This window comes from Musa acuminata, chromosome BXJ1-5, assembly GCF_036884655.1.
Source record: "Musa acuminata AAA Group cultivar baxijiao chromosome BXJ1-5, Cavendish_Baxijiao_AAA, whole genome shotgun sequence".
Classification (NCBI taxonomy): domain Eukaryota; kingdom Viridiplantae; phylum Streptophyta; class Magnoliopsida; order Zingiberales; family Musaceae; genus Musa; species Musa acuminata.
In genome coordinates, this window is record NC_088331.1 from 47843714 (window position 1) to 47856679 (window position 12966).

Sequence of the window (12966 nt, forward strand, 5' to 3'; positions counted from 1 at the left end):
TCATGTAATTGAATCTATGTGGATCCAAAGACTCGGTTCTCCATGTTAGTGATGCATTAGATTTGTCGGAGCTCCAATGATGCCTTCATATATTTGTCTGATCGAATCATCCATTAATTAGTTTACTTCGATCCCATTGCTCTCCTGCATGCACGATCCATCAGGAGACCCAGCACGTGAGATTGCATGGATCTTGGGAATCCGAGGCTTCAACCCCTGAAGACGAAGATTTCTTGGTCGAACTCATAGACACCATCGTCGAAGGCAAGGCACATTTGACTGCACCCGAGCAAACGGGGACCGCCGATACCGGCCGCGACCATCGGATGCCCCGTCGACCAGACAAGGCGCGGCCCGGTCAACGGTCAGCATCGCCGCGATCACGTTCGTCGAAGTGGTGCCGTCCTCGCTGGCGTAGTACGACGGGAATCTTTCTCAGAACAGGGAGCAGGACTTCGGCACGCCGTCATGCCCGTCCCACGTGGCTCAACTGGTCTTGGATGGGTCAGTGAACTAATTGTCGTTCCCCCGTCTCCCAGCTGTTCCGTCACGTGGCTCGCAGGTACGTAATAATATGGGCGGCCACCCTCCTTTACCGTACGTAAAGTAGATTCTATCTTGGAATGGATCTACTAACATAACGTCAAGATGGCCGAGTTGGTCTAAGGCGCCAGTTTCAGGTACTGGTCCGAAAGGGCATGGGTTCGAATCCCATTCTTGACAAATATAATTTATTTTTATTAATTCACGGGCGGATAAAGACGCCTTTACTCCTCCTCTTCTTTCTTTTTGGCTCTTCTTCTCCCTTACTTCCATCCGATCGCAAGAAGGTGCTACCTACCTCAAATCCTTGTGGGTGCATTCAGAGTTGTCGATGAATCCTTCCTTTCTTTTTCCTGTGCTCCGTGATGTGAAGAATCCGCAAGCACATGGCACGTCTGCCTTTATCCCTCCACGCACAGTCCTCCTGGTTCCCGGATACACGCTAAAGCTGGTGATGAATCATTACAGTGGAATCAAGAATCGGAAGAGTTGGTCGGCGAGCTAGAGAAGTTACTGTCGAACATGCATGGCTTGCTGCTTGGTGTAGAACCGATCATGGCTTACTCTCGACTGATGATGTTGTAGGTGGGAGTTTGATTTCCTGATGAGGATAGACATACATTGTCAACATATACATCCAAGCACTGATGCGAATGCAAAGATTCAATAAAGAAGACAGCGCGAGCAGTTGCTCGACATGTGGAGAGGCAAAGAGAGGTCAGCTCGAGCAGATGTTCTCACCCATTTTTGATCCATGGAGCAGCAGAAACTTCAATGAAGCACAGAAGATTTGTCTTTTGACTAATATGTATATATATCCACATGATCAAAAGAAACATGTTGATTATCTTATCTCAATACACTATGCAGAATTCATGGGTGATGGCTGCAGAGAAATTAATTATATATTCACCAGCAGTGAAGTTCGACAGATCCTTCTGAGCGAGCTTCAGGTTGTAAACTTAGTATTATACCAAACATAGAAAATCTATCTAATGGAAGGTTCACATCACATCAACCGAAACATCAACCGATCCAAAATGATACCTGGTAACAAGTAATGTGCATGAATATCAACATCATGACTACTCGGCATGCACGAGTGAAACCGAGATTTGAGAATTCAGGCTAATCCTTGTGACTGACATACTGAGACATACAAATAAGAAAACTGGAATCATTCTTGATGGAAGATTCATTTCACCAGCAGGTGATGAAACTCCAAAAACCATCACTTAACAATAAACAAACATGACGATCGGCACATGAGATAGCACAATCCATGTTTAAACAAGAGGAGCACTCAGATTTTGGTTATTCAGAACGGAAAACTGAGCCGGATCCAACCTGATTCCCTTTTTGACTTGATTTCAAGGTGAAATCTTCGAGTGTCGAAAAATCACATCGGGGTTACTCCCGACAATGCCCCTCCGAAGCTTAAGTCAGTCGACAAGGCGGACAAGTCAGACTTTTTTTTTTTATGTTTAGTGTGTCGAGACATACCTTTTTATAGTATGTGCTTATTATGTAATTTGTGCAGTAATGGAGGGATGAATTTTGGCCATAATTGTCATCAGCTTGCACAAAACCTTGGATTGCACAACCCTTTCCCACGTGGCATTCATCGGGTGAAGCCAACTGGCTTCAGATTGATAGTGGACATGATATGGATTTCGAAGGTATCTTCTGAGAGCTTCCTTCCTAATGCAGATTAGATTATAAACAACACAAGTTTCGATCACAAATGCTTATTTAAAATCATGAGTAACTCCTATAAATGAATGAGAACCCATGAATCTAATGAATGAGGTGTGTGGAAGAAGCGTGGCATTGCCATCGACAGAATAGGACTGATTACCCAACTATGCATGCTTTTAGAACCCAATTTGGGGATATTAATTAAAGCTAAAATCGAGGGAAAGAAAAATATGATACAATGTTGATAGAAAGCTGCAGAGAAGGAGTATACCTGTCCCTGTATGTGGGTAGAACAATATGATCATGTAAACAAACCATAAGACAGTAAGCTAAATGATTGATGGAGAAATAGTAGGATAAGCGAGGAGAAAGAAGATATGCAAGTAAGGAAGGGTGATTTGAAATGAGATGATTCAAATAATAATCCAGTCTTCTTATATTTACCCATAGACACGACAGTGAACAAAAAGAAGAACATCAGGCCTGGGTCGGTCAGACACGGAAAAAAGAACAGGAAGAGCACTATGATGCCATTCTTCCATGTTGCAACCTAATCTTTACCACCTTTATCTCGTTTGCCCTACCAGGAGAAGACCAAACAGCACGATGCACAGTGTCCTTTCTTGAGGTTAAAGCATGCACTCCCAAAACATCCCCACCCAAACTTGAAATGGAAACAACTAACTTGGAAAAGATGCAATGAGCAAACGACATTAATCGAAAAGCATTAGTCAAACACTGCACTCCATGGATTCCCTCAAGAAATCAAATTGGCAATTACTTACCGACCACCTCAACTCTCCTCCAATCACTCACCAACTATAGCTACACTGTGACAAGTTGCAGAAAAGCTAGTAGCTATGGATTGAAGAGAGATGCTGAGAAAGAACAAACAGCACAACTATCAGAAACTGCAGCTAACAATAATAATACATGTCTAAGTTTACAAAACGATGCATAGTATCGATGCCATAGTAAGATTTAGATGGAAAGACATGATGATGATTTGTAGCAGGAACAAGCAGCATGACAATTGGATCTCTTCCTACTAAATATTGAGCATGCGAAAGAGGAAGCTTTGGTACTCATCAGTAGGATGGTGGAGCACGCGAACCGGTTGAAGCCCATGCACCGAACACCTCGTGCGGCATCTGACCATTAGGGAGCAGGTTCGGCGGCAGGTTGAGGAGCGGTGGCTCGGCTGCCAATCTAGCATTAGGCTGCTGCGACGAAGAACCACCAACGCCATCTGCCCCACTCCCTCCCGGGCTCTGTTGCGACGGCATTCCCTCCGATCCCGGTGGCGCTGCAACCGTGTCGAGCTCTTCCTCGCCGAGAGGCAACCGTTCGTAGGTCGCGTTCGCGAAGGTGGCGGCTATTATCATCACCGGGCCTGAGGCCACCAATTCCCCGACCACACTCCCACCCACCACCTGCCCTTGCCCGCCGGCGAGGTACACGGTCAGCCCCGTGGCGCCCGGGGGCGACGGCGCCGGAAGGAATGCGCCGGAAAGGGAAAGGATCTCGAACCGGCCATGGAGACTGACGACGGTGCCCGGGGGCGCTGCGGGCTGCCGGAGCGTGACGTTGGTGACGACACCGGTGCCGCTCAGGATCGAGAGGCCGCGCTGACGGCGGCGGGCGAAGACGGCCACGGCATCCATGATGTCGGTGCCGCTCGCGATCTCGAGGACGTGGGAGCGGAGCGCGTTGGGGCTTTCCCTCGTGATGATGACGGGTGGCTTTGGCTTGTTCTTCGAGCCGCGCGGGCGGCCCCGAGGGCGGCGCCCGGAGCTGCCGCTACCTCCTGATCCGGCTTCGAGGACGTCAAGGCCCCCGCCGCCGCCGCCGGAGTGGTCGTCCCCGATGGCGTCGTCGTCGTTGGCGTGGTTGTTGTTCTTGCTGCCGCTACTGTTCGGGGTGGCGGGGTTGTCGGCTAGGTCAAGGCGGTGGGGGCTGAGGTGGGCGTTGGCGTTGCGGAGATGGAAGGAAGGGGTCGAGGGGGAGGTGGCCACGACGGGGTCGACCCCGCCCATCGCCACGCTCCCGGCCCACCACCGGTTCGCCAGCTCTCCTCTCTAAAACAGCAACTCGCAAGGAGAGCAAGGGTGGAGAGAGACCGATCGAGAGAGAAAGATAGAGAGAAGCACCGCCTATCGCCTTCTACGATCCATTCCTTCGGGTCAAACTAGCTTTCTCTCCCTTCTCCTGTTTGATCTCCTTTCGCTCGTAAGAAACTTCAGCTCCTTCTTATCTTTTTCTTTCTTTAGGTTTTTTTGGGAGTCTTGTCCTGTTCTTATGGCTACTGTTTCAGTAGATCTCGTGAAGGTCTTGCCATCATCCGAAACATTGTCCAAACCCTAACGCCACTCCAACACCTACCTAGCCAAGTTTCCACCCCTCTCCCTCTCTCTCTCTCTCTCTCTCTCTCTCTGTGTTCCCTGTTCCTTCTCACTAAGTAAAATCTCGGTTCCCTGTTCCTTCTCACTAAAACAACCTGCGGTCTATCGATCAGGTTGACATGGAGGAAAAGACGGTCTCAGATCCACCGGTTCTGGCAGCGCAAAGTGGTTAATTCTTCCAATTTTCTCTCTCTCTCTCTTTTTTCAAGGAAGAAAGCGATCGTTAAATCTAAGGTCGATAAGATCGGGGACTATCTTTTCCTTCTTTTGGCCGGGATAAGATGCTGAGCCTTCTCAGCGCCACCCAAGAAACACAGGTCTCCATCTCCCTCTCCCTCTCCCTCTCCCTCTCTTTATTGCGAGTAAGCTCCCATTTTCACCGAGCAAGATCCCAGTTTTACCCCCATCGTTACTTTCTACTCCGCCAGTAGTACGCTTTGCTTGTACTTGTTTGTTTGCCATCCCTGATTCGCCTCCCATCTGTTGCCATGTATGTGCACTTCTCACTGTCTTGCCGTGATGATTCCGCTGTACTCTTTCGATCACGATGATGAGTTGGGTCGGCGTCGAAGCGGGATTCACGTGGTGGGGGCAACGTTCGGCGCATTTGCCGTAGCTGGAACACGTTAGCGTCCCGTGTTCCGACACAGTCTCCGAAGAGAAAAACCCCGGGAAACTTGCATCCATCGGTCTATTCGCAGATTAAAGACGGCCCGGTCTCCTAAACGGCGCCGGCACCCAATCCAATATGCCGACCATCGCAATTTGCACGCTCTGTTCACACAACATTGCTTCTTTTTCCTTTTCCTCTTTTTCTATCGACAAAATTACACACACACACATATAATTTAGAAGGATGACAAATCCTGCCTGAGATTGTCATGTCAAACTCTGCATCTTTCTGCGACAAGGTGAGATGTTCCATGACAGTATTCCTTCCTGGATTCTCTAAATTGCCGAAAATGGAAAGTGTGGCGGATTCATGGCGAGTAGACATCCCCACTCCGACTCCACACTCCGTCCCGAGGTGATGAACATCGCTGTCGCAACCGCGCAGGACTTGATAGCCTCAGCATCCCTTTTCGATCGATGCTTGCGTCTATATTTATGCATACAATGCGAAGATGGATGGAAGCGCATGGTCAGTGGGATGAGAATGGTACAAACGCCTCCTCCCCTTCGTAGTTTTCGACGTCATGCGACGCACGTTGATGGAACCCTCGACCCCGCCCGGCTTTGCAACTGCGCCATCGTACTTGCGAACGCCACCTCCGCTTTATGTTGCTCCGCGCATTCCGTGCTCTCTGTCTACGGACGGGACAGCGTACCGTCTGTCTGTCCCCGGCAATGTCGAATACGGACGGAGAAGATCGGAGGAATCGTCCTCGTCCTCGTCCTTTCCATGACTTCGACACCCGCCTTCATCAACCCACATGCTTAAATCCTTATTATAGTTCTATTTTGTCGGCGATCTGAACGCCGCATTCCCACCGCAGTGTTTGCGGAGACTTCTCCGACCCGACCTCTATACATCTGGTTATTAAATTAATCATGCTAAGATAAATAATGAGAATAGAAGAAAAGTCTCCTCCTCCAGTTTAATTCTCCTGATGTTGACAACATCTTAGCACTCTCATCCAGCTTTGAAGGATTATGGAATACTGGTGTTGTTCCCAGACAGAAACTTTCCTCCTGCTGCGGTAGATAGGTGTCGATACTATGTAAGTTGTTCTTTAGGATTGTGAGCTTTATCTTCTCTCTTCTTGTTGGTTAATCTTTACATTGTGGTCGAGGTGTCAGCACGATTCAATCCAATCCTAGATACGTAAGATTGTCCACGTGGATGCTCGGGTGGTAGAAGCGAGTTTCCGGTTAGATTGAGTTCGAGACTCGTTTCTCTATTCTCTCTTGGCGAGTAGACTGTTTCTTCGTCGTTGAGCTCCTATACACAGGCTAAGGTCGGGAGGAAGATTTCTTGACTCGACCCCTCCGAAGGTTAAGTTAGAATTGAGTGGAATAAGCCATCGGATGATTGGTTTTTATACTTTGTGACAAGGCGATCGATCGTACGTGATCCTTTAATGGCCACTAACTCCTTGGGAGGATGGCTCGTACCCTGCAGACGAGCGTCAACCAACTCGTATGGGTCGACACCGTCTCAAGTTTTGTGGAACGGCCCTGGGTGTCCGATGCTGCTCGGGTCAACGTCGTGCGGCATCGTCACAAGTTTTACAGAACGACTCCGAGGTGTTTGGCGTCGATGTATACGACATCGAATAATGCGAAGGTCGTGTGATCGCCTTATTCGAGTCTGAATTGTCGCTCTATGTTAGCTCGAAGGCCCTTTGGATGGTGCCAAATTCTTACCTTCTTGTTTTCGTTGGTTCTCTAGCTTTTATGGATAATAAATGCTGGTGCGATAAGATGTCTAGACGATGAACCAAACTTAAAACATCTATAAATTTAGAAAGGTAGGAATCCATATATTCCCAAGTTCTCAATGTATTTTGATGATTTTTAAAAAAAAATTTATAAAATACAAATCGGTGAAGGAAAGATTCGACTGACTCGGTATCAAATAGTGATGAAAGATATGATATGATGTCCTACTAGAAAATGGTTATTATCATATGGTAATAAAAATATCATTCACTTATAGTAGTAAATAAATAAATAATAATACTCTTATTGAGGTTAATTATATATTATTTTTATAATTAGTTATCTTAGTTTTATACTTTCAAAAATTATATTAAAATACTTTTATTTATGAAGATAAAATATTTAATTGATAGCAATACTATAGGATTTACAATTTAGCATATGATAACTCTATCTTGGTTTATCACTGAATATATATGGTATTTTTATTAATAAAATTAATAAATATATAAAATAAATATTTTATTTGTATAAATAGAAAAATTTTGATATAATTATTAAAAATACAAAAATCGAGATATCAAAGATAATATTAAGTTAATCGATGGTCTCAAAGATAGCGAACAACGGGAGGGAGAGAGGCGGAAGATAGCGAACAGCCGAAGGAGATATATCGCCCATGGCCGCTCTCATCGGTAGTCTAAATCTCGTTCCTCCTCCTTCGCTTTCTCCCTTGCCCTCTCTCGTCCCTCACAACTCTTCCAAATGGCGGCGATTCCTCTCGGCCTCGGCTCCTCGCACTAGCCTCTCGCCACCGCAATGCTCGTCCGTAAGTCGAACAAGTCCTCCTGACCTTCTCCTTTTTCTTGGATTCACAAGCGTCGGTGTTAATTTTGATCGAATTTAGGTTGCCGAGCTGGGAGAAGGCTTAGGTCGGGTGAGCGCCGCTGCCCTCCTCGCCGCCTCCCTCTTCTTCGCCGACCCTGCTCTCGCTTTTAAGGTTACCCTTGTCTTGTCCAGAAGCTAAAATCGTTCGAGAATACGGAAATTGGGCGCTCTTGTTCGATGATAGTGTTTTGGAAAATGGCAGGGTGGAGGGCCGTACGGGGCGGAAGTAACGAGAGGGCAAGACCTCACCGGCAAAGACTTCAGTGGCAAGACCCTCATCAAACAAGACTTCAAGACGGTAAATGCTTTCAAACTTGAGATTTTTCTTCCTTTTTCTTTTGGAAATTTCCATATTGCTGTCTGGTTTAGTTGAGGTTGATTATTTCCCATTTGCTTGCTTGCAGTCGATCCTGAGGCAGGCCAATTTCAAGGGCGCAAAGTTGCTCGGTGCGAGCTTTTTTGATGCAGATCTGACAGGTTGTGGATTCTTTTTAGTGTAAGAGGCTATCTAGCTCAACAGTTAATGTTTGATTTTTGGAAGCGTAGATATGCTTCGACTTTTTCTTTAGAGCTACTTATACGGTTTTACAATTAGTAGAATTTTCAGTTCCGTTTGTATGAAAAAGAAAAGAACCTTTAAGGAAGTTCTTTAAGGTGCTTTCTCGTGTTATCTCAAGACAAAAAAAATGTAGCAAGTGAAGAACCTTGTTAAATTATGGTGTTTGGAGGTGTAGCAAAGATACGAAATATTGGATTATTTTAGTAAGAAAATGCTGGTGAAATTGGCCTTCAAACCAATATCCATATTATTGTATTGAGCTGTACATATGTTGGTATACTTTTAGTGCATGATTTAGCGATCAACCAGCCCTCATATTTTGGAAGTTACTTTCAGGAGCTGATCTCTCTGATGCTGATCTCAGGGGTGCAGACTTTTCCTTGGCCAATGTGACTAAGGTACTTGATTAATATAATTGCTTCTATACATCAGTTCTCTTCTTTTTTCTTGAGTTTTCGTTTACTATTATCGTTAAGTTGATGTTCCTAGGTCTAGAAAATAATACATGGCTTTTCATTTCTATATTTTGTGTGACACCTGCCAAGTTGATAGTGGTGGGAAGGCCACGAGTGTGGGAGAATAGATGGAGGGAATAATGGCCAAAGCAGAGAATTGTCAGTGATTCTCGCTCTGTGTTATAGGATGAAGAAGGGCATTGGATGAAACAGACTGAAAAAGGAGGGCAAAATAAGAAATCAGTACTGATTACAACTAATAAAAGACGTTAATAATCCACTTCAGAACTTGATGGTCAAGAAATTAGTGGGAATTTAATCCATCTCCTCTTAGGACCTTTAGGAAAGAGAAGTTCATTACACTATGCTTTGCGAGATTCAATATATAACAGAGAGATTCTAATAGTTTTATGATGTTTCTCTTTTCTTTTTTCCTTTTTTCTATAGGCAAATCTAAGTAATGCAAATCTTGAAGGTGCTCTTGCTACTGGCAACACTTCTTTCAGAGGATCAAATATCAATGGAGCAGGTAACTCCAATGTCAAACTGAGTTTGTATAGATCTTCATCTTGTTTGGGGATAATCATGTGATTAGGACTGTTTTGTGTGTATTGTTGTCAGCTTCAGTCCTCAATCTGGATAAAATTTCCTGCGACAGAATATAACCTTGTATTGGAAAAGAATAACTAACTAATGTCATTTGCAACTTTGAAACATTATCTTGATTCACAAACACCTTCTATTATCTGGTACACATATCCTAACTCTGAATATTGTCAACATTTCCTAATGTTTGAAGATTATTTCATAATTTGGATTATAAAAAAGATAAAGACACAAGGAGGCATGTAGTACAGAGTCCATGGTGATTCTGTGTTGGAACATATATGAATGAGTTTAAATCCATGACGTTGCAGCAGATATAAGCCAAATAAAGAATTTTCTTATCATTAATTGTCAGCAGATATCATAATTCGAAATTGTGGGGGTTCCGTGGAAGTTTTTTTGCCTTCAATCTGCATCCGGAACCTTGATGGTTAGTGATGTAGAACTCATTTATGAATGATGGTATTGCTTTCCGGGAAAAAGGTCTATAAAGATGTAAGAACCACCGAGGAGCGTTCTTGAATGTCGAAATCCTGGAGAAATTCCAGGGCAGATTGAAGGACAAAGGAAGCAAGCTGTATCTTTCTTCAATCACTTAGTGGATAACTAAGTTTATATCAATCTAAATTAGTCATTAATGTTAGAACAGGAAATGTATATCTTGTATCTTTTGGAGTATTAGTTTGACTGACTTCATGGCTACTTCAAATGGTTTTTAGGTCATCTTTTTTCTTGGGACATAACTAATGAGGAAAATAGTCCACCAACTGCTAATATTGCTAAAAGTTATTTTGACATTAGAGGCCTTATTTCTAATCTTTTAATCGAACTACCAGATGAGATCTCTGTAAGGTTCAAAGAGGGACATTGTGCATTGACGTGATAATTCAGACTAAGATTGATATAGAGAACCTGGAATATTTTCCAATACTAATGATAAAATTCATTCTCTTGGAAGCCCTTAAGAATGTCCAATTGTCGGTGTTGTAGGTGAATCCTTGTATTTTTTTATCAACCGTATGGTGTATCTGATTTCAGTGAGATGCAGTTTTTGTATTATCAGCTGATCTGTAGTTGTCCTGGTTTTTCTGTTTTCACTACTACATCGATTGTCGTGTATCATAAGCTCTCCAACCATAGACGGCAGTGATGTATCGAGTGATTCATGGAAAGTATATTCCATGTAAATTTATGAATGTGAGTCGAAACTGTATCCTGATAATCTTTTTATTTTTTTGGTCAGACTTCACGGATGTTCCCCTGCGAGAAGACCAACGGGAGTACCTTTGCAAAGTTGCCGATGGGTAAAATCTCATTGCATTTCTAATCCACGGTTTCTAAATTCCACGCAACAATATTAGAAGGGTCCTTATTGTGCTAAATGATGTCCACACCAGGGTGAACCCTGTAACCGGAAACTCCACTAGGGATACACTGCTCTGCAACTGATATCAAGTGACATCTCCAGTAAAGCTCCGAGGCAGTCGGCATCATTAGGTGCTGTAATTTGCCTTGTAATATGCTTTTCTGTTTAGATTATTTATCTGTAAATTTTGTTCACTTGCATCATTTGTTCTTGTCAAAGAATTCTGGCATATTATGTATGGTAAAAGTATGTATGTCCTCCTCACAAACGAACTGCTACAGTGTTCTTCCCTACTTTCACTACTGCCGTTCGTTGAAGTATATTCTCAGCTCATTCTGATACAATGTGAAGCCTCAAATTATTCGGTAGGTCATCGCGGTCGTGATAATGTCAATTGGGTCCATGCATGGGAGGATGGATTGGTTTGAGCCAGTAGAATTATGGGTCAGGCTCCGATCGCCCATGGTTTTCACATTTCTCACGTTCTTTTGCTTTTGTTTCCAGATCCTATTGAACAGTCCTCTCCGATGGGCGGACATCGATGTGGCCTACCATTTCAGCATGGGAGTCGTTCATGAACACCTCTGAATGGTTCTTGTGGTCTTCAACTTGGATTTCTCCAGCTAAAATATTAGATTACGATGCTCGAATCAGGTACGCCTAAATCCATAATATATAGCTGCAAATATAGACAAACCACAGAAAAGCATCAGCCCAAGGAGACTGCAATGGATGAAATCAGACAGCGTATGGGTTTTACTCGACAAAGATGAAATTAGATAACGAATGAATGCATTGCTTGTTAGCTAAGTTGTGTATTTATGCTCGAAAAGATTTCTAATGTAAGCTCTGTTTGTTTCAGAAACCATGCTTGTCATCATCATCTTGTTTGTGACCCGTACTTGGTACCTTCATCATCACTGGATGGTGTTCTTTTCGCCTTCCTCCCAATGAAAGTAACATTGCACCAAAATTTGTGGAAGAAGCAGTCTGATGGTAACCTGTGATGGTAGTGTCCGGTGAGTGGAGATAAGGGAAAGGAATCTTGTCTTAAAACTGACAAGATTGCTGCTACCCACCTCTGACATTTATTATATTGAAATCATCCACATCAAAAGCATGGATATATGGTTTTATTGTAGTTGGTAAGATGTCAATGGGTTTGAAAGCTACTGCTTTGTGGATAGCCAGCCACCTCGGTCATCTCCTCTCCCTTCTCTGACCGAGCTTGCCTTGGTTAGCTTCTTCTCAGCAGCTGGCTTCCACTAATCAATCACCGCTCTTTATAACCCAATGTCTCCCCATCTCTCTTCTCTCAAGACAAAACCTCAAAGTCTCCTCCAACTCTCCCGGCCACCACCACCACCACCACCACCCTGTCTCAGCTTTTGTGCTCTCACCATGGAAGGTCTCATTCCGTTCGTCTACAAGGCCATAGTCCGATACAAGAACGGTGGACAGGTTTCCAACATAGGGAGCTTGTTGTTCCACGACTCCCCCTCGGCTTCCTACGTGCGGCTACCGGCCGGTGACTCCGGCAGGTTTCTGTCGTCGGACGTCCGCTTCTTTCCTTCGTCTCCGAGACCACTGACGGCGCCCGCGGCTCCGCAGTCTCCGCGCCGGCGCGCAGCTCAGTGGCGTCCTGCATGAGGGTGGCGGAGGTGATGAAGGCGCGTTGCAGGTCGTCTCCGCTTGCTATAAATGGTATCGATCGATCAGTCTCTGTGCTCTTCACAACCTGTGAATTAATATGGTTCTTCCTCCTCCTCTGTTGTAAGGGGTTTGGGTCTTGAAAAAAAGGAGTCCCGCTATTTGTTATGAATTATACAGAGAAATAAAGTGAGTTTGCAAGTGTAGAATTATAGATGTATTGGGTTCGTTCTTGGAGTAATAAAATATAACACCAGCAAATAATATTGTCAGTATCAGATGTTCAACTGGTCGGAGTCTTTTCTTACCAAATTTCTGGGTTAAGTCTCTCTCTCCGATTCCCCGAAATTGGTCTTCTAAGAAAAGCAGCACCCACAGCCAAATATAGGAGACTTAACTTGCAAATGAAGAATGCTA

The 12966-nt window shown here is 44.4% G+C and overlaps 2 protein-coding genes and 1 non-coding gene across 6 annotated transcripts; 2 read left to right on the forward strand and 1 right to left on the reverse strand.

Moving 5' to 3' along the window:
• The first annotated feature begins 642 nt into the window (after nt 1-642).
• On the forward strand, nt 643-723 carry TRNAL-CAG (transfer RNA leucine (anticodon CAG)). Its single transcript has one exon. It is a non-coding gene; the product is annotated as a tRNA-Leu (tRNA).
• Nucleotides 724-3143: 2420 nt separating this feature from the next.
• Nucleotides 3144-4646, reverse strand: LOC135674823 (AT-hook motif nuclear-localized protein 23-like). Its single transcript, XM_065185025.1, has one exon. The coding sequence runs from the start codon at nt 4275-4277 to the stop codon at nt 3330-3332; it is 948 nt and encodes a 315-aa protein (XP_065041097.1). The 5' UTR covers nt 4278-4646; the 3' UTR covers nt 3144-3329.
• A 2987-nt stretch (nt 4647-7633) lies between these two features.
• LOC103986131 (thylakoid lumenal 15 kDa protein 1, chloroplastic) lies at nt 7634-12824 on the forward strand. Of its 4 annotated transcripts, none has more exons than XR_001978083.2 (10): nt 7634-7854; nt 7933-8025; nt 8116-8211; nt 8318-8390; nt 8809-8870; nt 9375-9456; nt 10777-10837; nt 10931-11264; nt 11404-11553; nt 11762-12824. XR_001978083.2 is itself a non-coding variant. In XM_018826367.2 (9 exons), exons 1-8 carry the CDS (start codon nt 7705-7707, stop codon nt 10980-10982), a joined length of 669 nt encoding a protein of 222 aa, XP_018681912.2. In that variant the 5' UTR covers nt 7634-7704; the 3' UTR covers nt 10983-11030; nt 11404-12824. The 4 variants fall into 4 exon arrangements, 1 of the variants encoding a protein (XP_018681912.2); XR_010513723.1 differs by having other exon boundaries at nt 10931-11030; nt 11181-11264; nt 11404-12824; XR_010513722.1 differs by having other exon boundaries at nt 11404-12824.
• Nucleotides 12825-12966: the final 142 nt, after the last annotated feature.

Bases quoted from the DNA above. Each gene is read 5' to 3' on its own strand.
- LOC135674823 (XM_065185025.1), bottom strand. From the start codon at position 4,277: ATGGGCGGGGTCGACCCCGTCGTGGCCACCTCCCCCTCGACCCCTTCC.
- LOC103986131 (XM_018826367.2), top strand. From the start codon at position 7,705: ATGGCCGCTCTCATCGGTAGTCTAAATCTCGTTCCTCCTCCTTCGCTT. The intron at 8,871-9,374 runs GTACTTGATTAA...TTTTTTCTATAG, and splicing joins CCTTGGCCAATGTGACTAAG to GCAAATCTAAGTAATGCAAA. The intron at 10,838-10,930 runs GTAAAATCTCAT...TGTCCACACCAG, and splicing joins CTTTGCAAAGTTGCCGATGG to GGTGAACCCTGTAACCGGAA.